Source organism: Ipomoea triloba, chromosome 8 (assembly GCF_003576645.1).
Source record: "Ipomoea triloba cultivar NCNSP0323 chromosome 8, ASM357664v1".
Classification (NCBI taxonomy): Eukaryota; Viridiplantae; Streptophyta; class Magnoliopsida; order Solanales; family Convolvulaceae; genus Ipomoea; species Ipomoea triloba.
This window is the reverse complement of record NC_044923.1, coordinates 10,210,097-10,227,741: the sequence shown is the minus strand read 5'-3', so window position 1 is coordinate 10,227,741 and position 17,645 is coordinate 10,210,097. Positions and strand designations below refer to the sequence as shown.

General features: G+C 35.3%; 1 protein-coding gene across 1 annotated transcript; it reads right to left on the bottom strand.

Moving 5' to 3' along the window:
• Nucleotides 1–7,002: 7,002 nt before the first annotated feature.
• On the bottom strand, nucleotides 7,003–16,221 carry LOC116026933. The gene is made up of 3 exons (XM_031268360.1): nucleotides 16,057–16,221; nucleotides 12,852–13,015; nucleotides 7,003–7,745 (listed from the first exon to the last, which is right to left on the bottom strand). Exons 1-3 carry the CDS (start codon nucleotides 16,219–16,221, stop codon nucleotides 7,199–7,201), a joined length of 876 nt encoding a protein of 291 aa, XP_031124220.1. The 3' UTR covers nucleotides 7,003–7,198.
• Nucleotides 16,222–17,645: the final 1,424 nt, after the last annotated feature.

Sequence of the window (17,645 nt, the reverse complement as noted above, 5' to 3'; positions counted from 1 at the left end):
ATGTATTGTCTCGCCTTACACTCCTCATCGATTTAGCCGACAGTTCTACTATTATCAGGACGGCAACCCTGGCATATTGGGCAATGATGAGCGTAGAATCACACTTGCAGAGGTTTCCAACGTTGGCATCACTTTACTCTTCGGGGCTCAGGGTCACAAGTAACATTTCCCGCAACCCGAGTCACGATGAAGAACCACTTTTCACAGAGTTATAAGGACTGGAGGACCCAAGTCCATGGGGACCATCTTGAGCGCCACATTAAGGACTTAATTCCTGAGCCCCCAGTCGACATGCCACAAGAGGTCGGTACCACCAAGAAAGACAAATGTCCAGTCCAAGAAGATGAATCATTACCCAAGAATAGAAAGGACACCACTTCGAAACAGAGAGTTAATGTGGTACCGGACTCAAGTGATAGAGATGCCTGTGAGCGGAGAAGCCGAGTCATCAAATAAGAGGATGACCGCAAGCAACGCTGGGGAGAATGAACACTCCAACAACGCCCCAGTACAGGGTTCACCCAGGTCGCAAGGTTCCCATGATGAGCCACAGACGGATCCAATAGATAGGCCAACGGTTTCTATCTTTGACGGAAGATCTAAGCACTGCTAAGACTATAGTTTCAGAGGTTGAAGCAGAAGTAACTCGCATTCACAAACTGACTGTACTGACTCTAGAGGATGCAAAGAAACTGAAGAAAGCGAGAGAGAACTTAGAAGACTATAAAAAAGATATGCTTAACTTTAGCCTTTTCGTTGATTGATGTTCTTTTTCCCCCAGTTTTGTTTGTTTTTTTTTTTTTTTTTTTTGTAGCAAGACTTTTGTTGTTCTTTTCCTAAACTCTTGATAATATCAATACATTTCATTTTTGTGTTTTTCTTTTAGCAACAACTCGTACATCTTCATCTTGACCCATTGAACAATTGTCTTGATATACCACACTCGCTACATGAATTGGGCTTGTTTTTGTTATGACTAAACTTAGATAATTTGGTGTTTAAGTTGCCTACATACTCCTATGAAGGAGATCAAGTCAAATGTAGTTCGTATGATATTTTTTTAATAAGTAAAGCCGTTCACAGTTTAAACTCATGCGGGCCAAGAGCGCCTATGATTTGGGCCCACCCATAGACAAAGCGAGATGCATTAGCAGTTTAACCACGTGCTGCATTTTTTGTGGACAGGTCATTCATCAAATTTCCATGACTTGAGTTGATACCCTAAGTTTAAGGGTAGTAGAGCTTTAGGAATCTCCCATTGATTGGACCAATCTTCAAACCATCTTCACTAACTAACTTGTAAGCTCCACCGGTGTATACTTCTTGAACCACATAGGGACCATCCCATTTTGGAGTAAACTTGTAGCCGGTTTTCCGTGTCACAATGATAGCCCTTCGAACAGCTAAGACTTTGTCACCAATTTGAAAGGAACGTGTCCTCACCTTTTTGTTAAATGCTCTTGACATGCGAGCTTGATAGCATTCTAAGCTCTGTTGCGCTTGTAAGAATTTTTCATCCAAGGCTTCTAACTCAGCTAAGCATAACTTAGCATTTTCTTCATCAGTAAGACCCTCCTGTATGGCCTTAAGGAAGGTATTTGGCGCTCTAGAAGCAAGACCGCTTCCACACCATACACTAAAGAATAGTATGCATGCCCTGCAGATGACTTGGGTGTAATTGGGCCAACCACAACAAGTCCCCAAGCATCAAACGGCCAAGATGCAACTGTTGGGCCTAGAGGCTCTGGTGGCTAGTGGGTGAAGTTTGCGTGAAGCTAACAAGCTTAGCATCTTCGAGCATAGTCTATGCAATCTTTTACCATTGTTGGCCAATATTAGCTCATTCGCTTAATATGGAAGTGCAATTTAGGGCCAGACTTATGCGCACCACAGACCCTAGAATGAGCATCCTGCATAGCTTGTAATGCTTCTTCTTCCCCTAGACATCAGAGCCAGACTCCATCAAATGAACGACGATATAACGTCTCATTATAGTAGATGAAGCGAGGAGCTCGGCGCTTTATATCCTCCTTCTTACGAGGATCTTCTGGCAACATCCCATCAGTGAAGTAGTCAATCAACGATTGCTTCCAGTCATCCTTGCTAATGTCATAGACGGAAGCAATAGGCAGTTCGACAGTTTCATCAATTGAGCCATCTTCGTACTTTTGACATACTTGTACTACAGGATGAGTAATAGTTGAAGCCAACGCGGCTAAGGCGTCAGCTTGCTTGTTTTCTTTCATCGGTACATGTTCAATCGTGACATCACCCAACCATTGTATGAGTATCCTCGCATAGTTATTGTATGGGACTAACTCTGCATTTTTTACTTCGTATAGACCCATCACTTGGTTGACGACCAACTTTGAATCTCCATAGATGTTAATTCTTAGCTGTTTCATGTCAACTGCTATCTCTAGCCCCGGTATCAATGCTTGATACTCGACAACATTGTTTGAACATGGCTCTGTCTAGGTGAATGAATATGGTAACACTTCACCTTCTAGGGTGACGAAGACAACTCCAACTCCTCCCCCCCCCCCTTATGCGCAGCTCCATTAAAGTACATCTTTTATGGAGGTAGGACTTTAATCATAAGCACATCCTCATCAGGCAGATCATCATACAACTTCCATTCAGTAGGTATTGGGTGATCTATTAAGAAATCGGCCAAAGCTTGCCCCTTGATAGACTTTTGTGGCACATATACGATTTTAAATTTTTGAAACAATAAGTACCACATTGCAAGGCGGTTAGAGAGAACGACCTTCTCCATAACATACTTTACTGGGTTTGCTTTCGACAAAAGTCGGATGGTATGAGCTTCAAAGTAGTGCTTGATCCCCTTCCACAACTTCATTTCCCCTTGACTTTGGTTGAGAAGGCGAGCTATCATTGCTTTTCTGAACATCTTCCACGAGGACCTGCTTCTTTATGTAGAACTTTGCATTCGCAAAGTAAGACTCAGCCTCTCTAAACGGGCTTTCATCGACGACAACCTTTTCAATCACGCCGTTCTTTTCATACGTGAGGCATTGATGCCAAGACGAGGGAACCACTCCGTTTTCATGTATCCAAGGCCTTCCTAGTAACAAGTTATAAGATGTCCTCACATTTATGGCCTGGCAGACGACACTTAAATTTAGGCCTCTGACTTTTAAGTCGAGATTGACGATGCCGATTGCTCTTTGCCCTCCTTGGTTAAAGTCTTGTATCATTAGACGACTTTGGGCGAGCTCATCTGTAGATCCACCAAAGTCTTTTAGGGGGCTCGGAGGGATAAGATGTTGACGGCTGAGCCTTGATCAACTAGAATCCTTTTTAAGTTTTTGCCCCCGTGTGTAGCCTTCAACAGACAATGGGCGATTGTGTGGCGCGCATCCAAGCAACAAGTCTTCATCCTTGAAGGTAATTTCTGTAGAATAGGAAGCTGCCTTGTGCATTTGCACTTCCTCGCTTTCGGTGTGTTTAGGAACTGGTGCTCGTGGCTGCTTGACATGCCCCTTCATCTTTGACCTATGGGCATGTCCACTTGTTGAGGTTTTTGCAACCCAACTTTTCACTATGTGCCTTATACGTCTGACATGCTCACTTCTTTTCTTCCTATGAGTGACAATCACCCATTTTCCTTTGAATGTGTTATCATTTTGCTGCGGTTTTGAACTTTGACCAGCAGCATGCTTAACAACAAATGGGAGTTGACGCTTTCTTTGTCCCACATCTTCCGTCTCAGTACACAATGGAGCAAACCGTCCATATGTAATTGAGATTTCGTTTGTGTTTGCATTAGCATCAACAAGCTCAATTTTCCCGTCTCTAGCCAGCGCCATAACTTTATCTTTGAAGATGAAACATTTCTCAATCGGATGACTGAGAAGGCGATGGTACTTTCAATAATTTGGGTCATTCACCCTTAAAGCTTCATCAGGGCGTTTCATCTCAAGCATATCGATGAGCCTAAGTTTGAGTAGCTGATCAAACATAGGAGATACATCAGAATCCAAGAAAGGATACGTTTTCTCCTGTCTTTCTTCAATAGTCGGCCTCTTACCTCCCCTTGACGGGCCAGGAAATGATCTCAGCCTAGGCCTTTCATTTGCTTTGGTGAAGACTGTCATTGGTGTAGCCTTCACAGTCATTGCTTCATTCTTTTCTTGTTTTGAAAAGGTTTATTTTCTTTGTTGAATTCTTGCTTTCTAGAAGCTTTGGAGGAGTTAGGCAAGTTCAATACGTTGAGCCCTCCCATAGCTTCGATGCTCAACTCCATGTCGTCAGCACGACTGGACAACTCCTCGAAGGACTTTAGCTTAATCCCTTGCAGGATATAGGAGAGTTCGAAGTGCATGCCTTGGATGCACATCTCAATTGCAGAATTTTGGGATATCCTCTCCTTGCAATATAGGCACAGTTCCCTCCATTTTTCAATGTAAGCACCGACACGTTCGCCTTTCCACTGGCGAGCAGTGGTGAGTTCTAGGAAGCTAACCGTTTTCCTGGTACTATTGAAGCGGGTTAAGAACTCACACTCCATATCATGCCAACTATTAATGCAGCTGGGTTCGAAGTCGGTGTACCAATCAAAAGTAGTTCCCTTTAAGGAACGGATAAACTGCTTTACCAACATATCGCCATAAGTCCCTACATCATTGCATGTTTCCACAAAGTGGGGATGTGCTGTCGAGAGTTTCCCTTGCCATCAAACTGCTGAAACTTAGGAGGTTGATAGCTGAAAGGCATTTTCAACTCCTCAATCCTTTGTGTGTATGGCTTAGCATAGGAATATGAGGGTTGGCCTCCATCCAACTTGCCTTTGATAGCCCCCATTATGTAGTCGTTCAACCAATCCACATGTATCATGCCTTCGGTGATTGGTATAGTTGTCTCTGTTGCAGGCAAGTGAGAAGTAGTTTCTCCCACTGTAGGGCTGATAGGAAGTTGTGATTGCTGAGCCAGGAGCAAGGATTCCGAAAAATAAAATTCGATATTGCAAGTGCAAGTCGACTTCTACATGTTTGGTCCTCGCGTGGAATACCGGGTTCTCTGCCATCCGAATAGCTGATATATTATCACAATGAAGTATCACTGGATAGTCACTAGGCTGATGCATAGGTACTTGAGTAAGCAAATGAACCTCTTCTTGCCCTTCGGGCTGTTTTCCTAGAGCACGACTTCCTTATCCCTTCATGACGCTTCCTACCCTATCATCAAGGGTGTTGATTTGTTTCTCTTGGTTTTGAAGGAGTATAGTCTTTCCTTCTAACTAATTGCTCTTTCACGAACTCAGTGTTAGTTGCCATGGCAGGCATAACGATATAGATATGCGTCAACTCAGGCGTAGCCTTCCATAATGGGTTTGGCGACGATACAGGGGAAATACTCCTGCTACTATCATTCCCTTGCATGGAAGTTGGACTACCACGATCGGTGGCTCCCTTAGTAGTAGAAGGTAGGCTTCCAGCATGAGTAGTTGCCTTTGAAGCGGTAGGGGCATTGTCGATCCTTTGAACCACTCTTCGAGCTATGACATGAGGTTCAGGCAGTTGGATTCCCAAGCTCTTGGCACGGTTCATGGTCATCGGACTTTGCGTCTTTTGAGCAGCATCGGAGTGAGCTAGAGGCGCAGACTTGGAATGGGTAGCCTGGGCATAGGTCCTCCTGAACATGGGGTTGTTCGATGCCATTGGATGCGCTGGTAGAGGTAGCGGGTAGAGGCAGTTTAGTAGTAGAGAGATGAGAGGCAAAGTTGTACCACTGGGCGTGCCAAAATATGTAAACGCGAAAAACTTGAATCGTATATTTCAAAATTCAAAGTGTCGGTTACAATGAAGTAGTATGTTTCAAACGAAAAAGGAGTACAATCTCTGTGTAGAAGTCTTGTGATTCTCTACTAGAAGTATGCTGATCGGAAGTATGCCGAGTTTGGAGGTGTGCCGAGTTCAGAGTATGCTGAACTAGATGTGTACTGAGTTTGGAAGTGTGCCGAGTTCGGAATATGCCGAACTGGAAGTGTTCCTTGCTGAAGGGCCTCCGGAGTTAAGTAGCTTGTTCTTCAATGAAGGGGTAATATGCAGCTTGTTCTTCAAAGAAGGGCTTCCGGTTCTTAAAAGCCTTGTTCCTCAGCGCAAATATATTGCAGGCATGTTCCAGACGATATCCTGGCGAGATTTCGGCAGAGCTTCGGTATCAGGACACCATCATGTCCAGGTTCATGATTTTATATATTTGAACCAATTTATAATATCCACAACTTTCCAAAATTATGCAATTCAAATATATTCTTGATGGGCCAAAACCAAGTCAAAACCCGTCAATTTAAACGGCCCAATTGACCCAAATGATCTGGTCCAACTCAATTAAATATATTCCTTGAATTTGGGTCAGCATTTCAGCAGCAATTACGTTTAATTAATTAATTAGACCAACCAATTATTTATTGAGCTATTTAATTAACCCAACTAAACAAATTTCAGCCTAATTTAATTAATTAAAACAATTAATTTAATAACCAACTAGCAACTACGTCCCAATAACATTATTTGAATTTCCAGTGGTAACAGGTGGGTTGTGAAAGGGTTGTGAATTCAGCATATGTCAAGTGGGTGGTTTTCATTATCTTCCAATCTCTTCATACAGCCAAACTATGTTCAAAAACCAACAAAGAGATTATATCGCAACTCTCTAATATTAACTTTGTTCAATATTATTCACTTTCATTTTTGATCAGTGGTGTTCAAGTTAACTATTTTTATTTTCTCACAATTTTAAGATAAATCATATATGGTCCAAAATATCTTAAATATTCTCATGTCATGAATAATAAATTATAATGAAAATGAGAGCATTTTAGACATTTAGATCAGATTTGATTTGATTTTTTTAAAAAAAAAAATTAGGAATCAAAAAGTAATCATATTGATAATTTTGAACAAAAAAATAAAAATAAAAATATATCTATAATTGAAGAAACCAAATATTGTATAAAGAGAGGTTGTATCACAATGAAAAGAGGTTGGAAAAGCATTGCCACTACTTTAATTGTGGTACATTTTACAACTTATCATATTCAAGTGGCATAAACTAAAGCCCCCACAAAAACCAAACCCCAATTTCAAATGCCCAATGAAGAAACTTTGAGTTTAGATACCCTCAATTGAATTGGCACATTTTATGCAAACTAAGTACAAGCAATTTAAACTCAATCACATTCCTCCTCAGCCAAAACCATTCTACTTAAAGGACTAGGCCCAAGCTTTCTCCTTTTCATGGAACTTCTTCTCTTAATAGTTTCCATCTGGTTCCTCCTCCTAACTTGCCACATTGCTTCTTCTTCAACAACAAATCTCCTCATAAGAACATCATCCGTCAAGGATTTTCCTCGAAAAATTCTCCTTCCCTCCATGCTGATCCTCGCGCTCGGAACCCTAGTTTGGTCTTTTGATGTTGGGGGAGTAATCAATGGCTTTGTTCTTGGATAACTGTTACTTCTCCTTGGGGGAACTTCAGCTGGGAAGACTTCGGTGTAGGAAGAAATGGGTGCACATAAACAAACCCTAGTGAAAGAAGTTGCCACCTTCAAGGAGGTGCATTTTCTTAGCTTGTGCCTATTGGAATTAGAGTTGGAAATCTGTGATGATTTAGATAGTGTTCTCCATAATGTAGCATTTGTTGTTGGAATTTCAGATGGCTTTGCAAAGGCTTTCCATAATGATGCCATGTCCATTGCCTTTTGATACCAAGGTTTCCTAGAAAACATATTAAGCAAGAGGGGCATCAAATACATGTAAACAAATCAATGATATTCAAGACTCTGCCCATGTACCCTTTCTTAATTAACTGTAGCTAGTTATGTTTAATTTGCAAGTAAACACGCATGTGACATCAAATACAATCCTCATGAAAATTAGTATAGATTTCTCTAATATCATTTACAATGTGTTATACTTTCTAAAATCAAATTTTTTATATTTAATTAGGTCATATCTCTTGTTTTATTTTAAAAAAAAAAAAAAACAAAGAGGGTAAAATGCATTTTTGTTCTTTCAATTGTAATTCTTCTTTGAAATTTGGTTCATCTTTTAATTTAAACAAATTTAATTCGGTCCAACGTTATTAACTTAGTTTCTCATAGTATAATACTCTCAGAATTTGTTAATACACAAGTGTCTAATTTGTTCTTGAGTTGCTAAATTTATGCAAACTATACCATGGATCAGAGTCTAACTTACATTGTGAACCCTTGTTCAAAATGATATTCAAATTATGTGTTTTTAGTTAATAAATTATGTGTCTATAAATAAATTGAAGGTGCATAATATGTTAATTGCAGATACATAATTTATTAACTGCTTGCTGACATATAATACTTTATAGTATAAGTGTAATACATATTTTGCTGGGAATAAAATAATAACATAACAGATTTGTAGATATCATCAATACTTTAAGCCTTATATATAATATACTTTATAGCATAAATGTACGGAGTAGTACTTTATAGGAAAATTATAATAGACAATTTGCATAAAATAGTGTCATTACATAGCAAAATTACATATATAATTAATGCTTTAAGTCTTATATATATATTACTTTATAGCATAAATATAATACTTTATAACAAAACTATAATAGACATTTTGTAAGAAATAATATTACCAAGTGAATATACCATAGGATCCAAATTCTTTTGACCTGAAGACCTCACGGGATAATTTGTAAAAAATTTAATATTTAGCACGTTGTTCAACCAATTTGTTTTTAATCTAATGACATAATCCCCAAATAAGTATTTTCAATTCTTTCCATAAATTGCTCCAAATATCAGCACATATTATGACTTGACTAGGATGTAATTGCAAACAAGATATCAATTTTTGTTTTTCATTTTCGTATAATTTTTATGAGGAATATCACTTGTTGGAGGATTTAATGCAAAACGACAAAGTTCTTTAAAATCAAGATTTTGTCCAAACTTCATTGTTACAATAATTACATGTTATTGAAATTTTTTCAACAGACTGTTTCGTTTTTTAGTTTTTAAATGTAAATTTTAAAAAGGACCATATTTGTGTTTTAATTACCTTTCATCATCAATGAAAGGGGTAGTATTAGCAGTCGTTATACCGTGGACCATGGATCATGGCTTATACTGCAATTTTGTTGAACGGATACTGCAATTTTGTTGAACGGATACTGCAGTTGTGTTGAAAAGGAATTGCAGTTGCGCAGAACAGAGGCCGTGTCATCCGTCTGAAACTGCAGTTGTGTTGAATGGATAGTGCAGTTGTGTTGAACGGATACTGCAATTGTATTGAAATGATACTGCAGTTGTGTTAAACGGATGAACGGTCTCTGTTCCGCGCAACTGCATTTTCCTTTCAACACAACTGCAGTATCAGTCATGATCATGGTCCACAATGCATTGTGGACCATGATTCACAATATAATTTGCGTAGTATTAGTGGCAAGAGAAGAAGCAAAAGATTGATGGACAGTGATTAGTGATTGTGAGTTTATTTATGTGTAATTAAAGATTCTGATTTAACTCTTGATAATATGATTATGGCAAAAACTTGTGTGAGACCGTCTCACCATGAGATGGGTCGGGTCGGGTCGGGTCAAGATGCAAATGTAACACTTAAATGCTCAAATGCCATACTTATATACTCAAATGTAATACTAATCAGGAATAAAATTTGTGTTACTTATTAGGGTAAATGTAATACTTTTAAAGGAAAATACAATACTTTTACATCTCGATTTAAAAGTATTACATTTTTCCTCAAAAGTATTATATATGCCCTTATAAGTGAGATGCACTTGTCAACATTACTTATTATGAAAAATGTATTACTTTTTCTCTTATAAGTAACAAAAATTGCGTTTTTGATTAGTGTTATATTTGAGCATATAAGTATGAGATTTGCACATATAAGTATGACATTTGCACGGTGCTTTGACCCGACCCGACCCGTCTCACGAATAAGGATCCGTGAGACGGTCTCACACAAGTGTGACCCTAGGATTATTGTTGTAGAAATTTTGATATTAGTATTCATTAGGAATACCTTTTTTTTTTTTAATTAATTTTGAAAACCATTAGGAATACCTTGAAAGGAATATTATGGAGGTTGTTCAATTGTAGGAAATTTGCCACGAGCTTAGCTAAATTGGTCTTTGTAGGAGAATGTTCATTATTTGTATAATAAAATTTTATCAAGGAATTAACTGAAAGAAATGAAGCCCAACATAACAAATACGTTAGTTGAATATGATATGGAATGTTATTGGTGGAGGGCAAATAAACATTGTGTGGAGCATAACAAAATGTACATTTTTAATATACTAAAAGTACATTATTCGTGTACTGAATATATATTATATAAAATTATGTCCTTTTAGTACTCAAATAATGTACATTCTCTGAATATAATGTACATTTTTAATATATTAAAAGTACATTATTTGTATATTGAATGTAAATTATTTGATAGTATGGTCCACACAATAATGATTGTTGATAGATGAATTGGTCTTAATTGGGTTCATAGAGTGATTAGAGCCCTAGAATTAGATAAGGGGTGTAGGTTGGCCCAGGCAAATTATGTTATGGATGCAACGTGGATAAGTCTATGCTTAAAATTTTAAAACTCTATGTTTTTCACAACTTTAGATCTTAATATATAAAATTATATTATTCACTAATTTTGTTATATTTTTTTTTCAACAGTTGTCTTCACTAAGGCTCGAACCCACTCCCGTAATTCATGTGGGAGTGTAAACTGAGACACCGGGTGTCACTAGACCACAAAGTCTTTAGCACAATTTTGTTATATAGATTCAAAAATTGTGTTATACTATTGAATATATAGTTATGAAATTGCGGACATAAAATTTAAAAATTGTGAACATAGAGTTTTAAAATTGTGAACATGAACCTGAGTCTACCTTGCAAGGTAGACCCGTGTCCATAGCATAACAACCGGTGATTATAAGAGATGTAATAGCATTTCTCGGTAAATTATGGTCTACATAGGGAAGTGTGAACCATTATAAAAAGTACATTTTTAATATACTAGAAATACATTATTCGTGCACTAAATATACATTATACAAAATAATGTACTTTTTATGAATACAATGTATATTTTTTAATATATTAAAAATACATTATTTGAAAATATGATCTACACGGTTGTATGAACCAATAATTTACATTTCTCCTCATGTATTTGTGTATTACTAAAAATGTGGTCCACCCACAAATATACGAAGGATATGTTTGGTATGTAGAAGATTCTAATCAGTAAAGTGCAAAGTATAATAATGATTCAAAAAATTGCACGGTTAACAAAGAAGGAATGCTTTTTTTTTTTTTTTTTTTTTTTTTTTACCGAGGTTTTATCATAAAGATGTTTTTAGCACTTTTAGTCCCTATATTTTGTAGAACTCTATTTCCAGTCCTACTAGGAGTACAAAATTAAACCATTAATTATTTTCTAATGAATGATAGTTCTAATTTGGATAATATAACATTATCTAGCAATCCCAATTCAACTATAAGAAGCCCCAATTTTTTTTTTATTTAAAAAGAAGAGAAATTAAATTATGTGCCAACATTCTTTACTTTTTGTCTAGCTATTGAAGTACAAAGAGTCAATGTCTTCACTAGGATTCAAATCTAATCATAATTATGCCACTTAACTACAAAATCTTTGACATGTGCAAACATTCTAGTAATGTGATAACTGCTTTTATTTATTTACTAGTTTTTCTTATGCGCGATGCGCAAAAAGTAGGTGCCCAATATTTATATTAAACTTTTAAATTTATTTAGATTTGTATATTTAAATTATTTAAATTATTATAAATAATAATAATATTGTAAAATATTTTTATAAAATTTATATTTATATTTATATTTTAGGAAATAACTAACATACAACTCCAATATATAATTTGTATATATTATTATTATTATTATTATTATTATTATTATTATCAAAGATAAGAAAATTATAATGTGTATATATATTATTATTATTGAAGAAGATAAGAAAATATATGGTGAATGCATGTGCATGGTAACAATAGTGGAAAAGTTAACGGAAGTTATAACGGTAAGGGTATGCTTGTCCAAAATATTGTAAAGTACAGCTTTTCTAGCATAACGTATAAAAAAAACTTAACGGAAAAAACGGACATAAATGAATGTTATAACTTTCATTCACACTTATTATGTTTTTAGATTTATTGTAAAATGTCATGTAAAGATTGTAACCCGTTTATAAAATAAATTAGAATCAAATTTATGATGAAGAATATATCATGAGTTACTATAAACAATATTGCTATGTAGGAAAAAGCTAACTACTATGGATCATCATTAAAGAGAAACATACTGTAAAACAACTTAACCACAAATCAACTTTCTATGTAATTAAACTAATAAAAAAAACAATGAAATTAATCATTCTATCAGACAATGAAACTATCATAGACTTTTACCACCTTATTCACTTCAATTCCTATTTATCATTATATAAAATATTGATGCATCATTATATTATATTGCCTCATATCACCATGCTAAACTTCATGTCTTCTAATCCCTTTCAGAATGATAAGATCTTATAGACTACATGAGATTTTACAAATATAAAGACTGATTTTTTAACGTTAATATCGAGAATATAAAATTTACCAACTCAAAGATTGATATCTATTTTTAAAAATGTACATCGAAGATCGACTGTAAAATTAAGGTAATTACGACAAACACAAACAAGATTTAGAATACTAAATTATATTGAAATTAATTTAAGGTAAAATATAATAATGTTACATACCTTGCTTGTGAAGAGGTGTGTGGATCTTGCATGAACAAAGGAGACAAAATAGCCAAAGTGAGATGCAGAGAAGGAGAAGGAGAAGAAGATGAAGAAGAAAGCTCATCTGGGAATAGAAGAAGAAGAAGAAGAAGGAATGAAAGAAATGATCCAATGAAATGCACCTTTTGAGTTGAGTTAGAGGTAGAGCTTAGTAATTAAGTCTAAAAGACAGATATGGCCCAGCAGGAATGTGTTTCTTTTTCTCTTTATTTTATTTATTTCTTTATTTATTATTGTTTTTCTTCTTTCTTTATAACATATATCTTTACCTTTTGCTTTGGCAGGCATGATTCCCATTAATGTTCAAAAATTCAAAGGCCCAAAGTAAATCTGTTGCTTTTTAACAAAATTACCAACTTGACCCTACTCACCCTAACTAGCAAAATTTTGTGTAGACCATGGTCCACACAATTTTGTGGATGGTGAATAAAATGTACATTTTTAATATATCAAAAGTACATTATTTATGTATTGAATGTATATTATTTGATAGTATACAAAATTACCAACTTGACCCTACTCACCCTAACTGGCAAATTTTTCTGTAGACCATGGTCCACACACTTCATGGATCACGAATAAAATGTACGTTTTTAATATACCAAAAATACATTATTTATTTACTGAATATACATTATTTGATAGTACTTTTTTAGTACTCAAATAATATACTTTCAATACACAAATAATATATAGGGTTTGTTTGGTTGACAGGTTTAGCTATTAGGAATGGGTATCAAAGTATTGTTATTGTTTGGTTAACAGGTTTTTAGAACACTAATATGAGTTTTTATTACCCCCTTAATTTCAAAACTCATTCCCTAATAAAATAAGGGCTTCATCCCCTTCCTCCTCAATTGCTTCCCCAACTATTAATAATCATTCCTATTCCACCTTACTACCAAACATGCAAAATACTTTCACCAAAACTCATTACCATTACCAAGTATTTAATATCCATTCTGATTCCGATTCCCATGTGCAAATCAAACACACCCATAGTATATATTAAAAATGTATGTTTTATTCATGGTCAACACAGTTGTTTAGAACATAGTACTAGCTGCCTAGGAGCTAAAGATCTTGTAGAATTATTGCAAACTATATATGAAGAGTTTAATGACAAAATTGACTTCTTTTCACTACTCAGCTTGGCCTTGTAATGATAGGTATGCATGCACTTTCTACCCTGCTATGATTGTGTGCATGTAACATCAGTTGGGGCACTTATTTTTGTACTAAAAGCCTGCAGGTTTTACCTCTACTAATTGTGGCTATGAACAATCATTGCTGGATATAATAAGATCAGATAATGTGGCTTCTTTTGGTTGGGGAGTTCTTGAGATTTGAGAGTTAGGTATCGCAAATATAAGAAACGGGAAAACAAAATATGAAGAAACGTATGATACTCAATGCTGGTAGGATTTAAACTTCTTATAAAAAATTTTCACTTAGCAATAAATATATTTTTTATTCATTGGTTATCATAAATTGATCAAATTCCACCCTATTATGTATATATATATTAGTTCAAATGCGGACCGTGTTTCCCGTGTGGCCGGTACGAAATCACCATTAGGTATGCGAAAATGCACCACACAGTGTTTGAAAATACACCACAATGAAATGCATCAATGCACCACACTGCACCACATAGCACCACATCTAATTATGCATTTCCGAACACTTTGTGATGCATTTGTGTGTACTTAATGGTGAGTGACCGCACGAGAAACACTGTCCGCACGAGAACCTGTATATATATATGTGTGTGTGTGGTCGTGATCAGGTGTGGCCGCCCCTTAATATGCGGTCAGTGCGGTCGCACCACTATGTATACAAATATACACCACTCAATGTTAGAAAATATACCAAACAAATGTGCATCATTAGGTACGCTTCATGAAAACACACACCACTAGGTATGTAAATATACACCACACAGTGTTAGCAAATGCACCTTTAGGGGCAGGGGAGTTATGATGCATTATTTTGGGTGTGTGATGTGTTTTATAGTGTTTTTGTGTATTTTCATTGTGGTGCGTTTTCTAATATTGAGTGGTGTATTTTTTAACATTGAGTGGTGTGAACCGCACCAACCGCACTGGAAGGCGTGACTACTTTTGAATATATATATAATCTATTTATATTGTCATATTAGGTGGTGAAGAATTTTAGTGAAATTTTTTTTATCTTTATAGCTTGATCCATGTAAATTTGTATTTGTAGATACTCTTTCTTTAAATTAAATATGCCTATGTATTAAGAGTCACACTTGTATAAATCATCTCACGGGTCTCAATCTGTAAGATGGTTCAGATCAACATAAGTTGAATCATAAATACCCATCAAAGACCAACTTATAACAATAACTATGATTCAAATTATGTTGACCCGATCCATCTCACGAATTAAGACGTATGAGATGATCTTACATAAATTTTTGCCACATATTAATTGTTTACTAGTTTTCCTTTGGGAAATATAGTTTTATTTTTTTATTTTTAAATTAGGAATATCATCTTAAAAAGTTTTATATAATTTCGGTAAGTTTTTGGGAGAAATCATTTTCAAATATGAAAACGTTCACCATTTAGAGTTTTCATGTGTCATAGTTGTCAGTTGGCATGAATATCATGTTACTGTTACTTTATCATTTTATATGGTATAAGATTAGATCCAAAATATGGTACAACCTCAACCAAATCAATTATTATTATAGACTCAAATTAATTATCTTTTATTATCAATCGTCATATTACTTATATTTATAATTTATAATTAATTTGTAAATCATTTTATATCACTACTATTAAACAACAATATAAAAAATGAAATAAAATTATTCATAAGAGCAAATTTCACTTGTAGTATTTAACCATCGTGACATTGCCACCTACTCTTTTAATTTTGTCTTATTATTTCATCATGACTTTCATTTACTTGTTATTATAATCAATTCTGCTTAAATTTCTTTTAGAGTTAATACCAAAAATTGTCCTCGACTATAGTGGTTTTTCTTAATTTCGTCCTAAACGACTTTGGTCTTATAAAGTAGTCCCAGACTTTAATGCTATCACTTAAATTTGTCCTCCGTTAGTGAAGATGTTAAAGTGGTGTTAAGTTCAGGGGCAATTTTGTCAAGTCATGTTCAAGTCTTCGCCTTCATCTGTGTGCACTGGTCTTCCAAGTAACCATGAAAGGCGGTCTGTATTCTGATAGCAGCAATCTCTTCCATCAATTTCTCCTGCTCAGTTGGGGGCATTGCTGCCATAGCTTCTACTCTTGAATACCCCAAATCTGCAGTCTGATCTCCTTCCCAAACCATTTAGATTTATGTGCAGCCTAGCAACATAAACTCAAAACTTCATTAAAAGATTTAGAAACATTATATTATTAAAGAAATCAAAGAAACTGGAATCCCCTGCAGACATCTTTCTTCTTGCTCTTAGAACTCAAAGTTTTTTTCAAGGCAGAAAATTGGCCTGCTCCCTTTCCTCCCCATTATCCCTGTCAATTCCATTCATGGCATTTGCAGAAACACATTGCAAACAATGAAAAAGAAACCAACTTTACTGCAACCACAATAAATTTCAATGACCAAAAAACCCAAAATTACCTTTACAAATGCATAAAGAAATCCAAATCTCAGAGTTCTCAAAATCACCTCTACCAATCTATCTAGAGAGAGATAGGAGGGGAGAGAGAGAGAGTAGATCAGAACAGAAAAGAGGCTAAGAATTACACTGAATTTGAGGCAGGAAAATTACCCAGAAGCTGTCAAATTGCCATTGTTGCCTCAATCCACTTGAAGACGAAGAACCCATTCGTTTGCTTGTTTCAAAGGATGTTCTCGTTGCCTCATCCTAGTTGGTTCCTTCCTTAGGGTTGTTTCTCCAAGTTCCTCCTTCATCCTCGTTGTTTCCTCAGTTCAAAGCATAAATAAGGGCCTTCATATGGAAGACTGGTGTACACAAACAAAGGAGAAGGACTTCAACATGAATTGACAAAATTGCCCCTGAACTTAACACCAGTTTGACAGCTTCACTAACGGAGGACAAATTTGAGTGATAACACTAAAGTCTGGGACCACTTTATGAGACAAAAGTCGTTTAGGACAAAATTGAGAAAAACCACTATAGTCGAGGACAATTTTGGGTATTAACTCATTTCTTTTAACATACAAAGATAACTTATGGTGAGTTTGGTTCATGGATCTACACACTTTAAATGAGAATCAAAATTATAGTTAGTATTTGATTGACAATTTTTTAAAATATAAATATGGAATTTGATTACCGTACTCCTTCAATTAAAAATCTCATTCCTTAATTAAAAAGGGTATCATTCCATCATATTGATAATCTAATTTTTAAGTTTGGATTAATACTTTTAAATTTTTGTTTTGATTTTTTTTTGTTCATATTGATACTTTGGATATCATTATATTATATTATAATCAATTGCCTTGATTTTTTGTTTCTTTTATTGTTTTTTAATTTTTAAAATATTTATTCTCATTATAGCTAGGTCATCTCTCCAACCAAACATCAATATTGCAGTTGTTATACCATGGACTATGGTCCACNATGGTCCACCATATAATTTGCGTCAATACTGGTAATCATTCTAATTCCACCTTACTACCAAACATACAAAATACTTTCACCAAAATCCATTATCATTACTAAGGAGTCATTTTCATTTTTGGTCCTATTGTTATTGGGGCATTGCCAATTTTAGTCCACTTCA

Bases quoted from the DNA above. Each gene is read 5' to 3' on its own strand.
- LOC116026933 (XM_031268360.1), bottom strand. From the start codon at position 16,221: ATGGTTTGGGAAGGAGATCAGACTGCAGATTTGGGGTATTCAAGAGTA. The intron at 13,016-16,056 runs GCGAAGACTTGA...TCAACTCAAAAG, and splicing joins ACCAGTGCACACAGATGAAG to GTGCATTTCATTGGATCATT. The intron at 7,746-12,851 runs GTATGTAACATT...TATGTTTTCTAG, and splicing joins CACACCTCTTCACAAGCAAG to GAAACCTTGGTATCAAAAGG.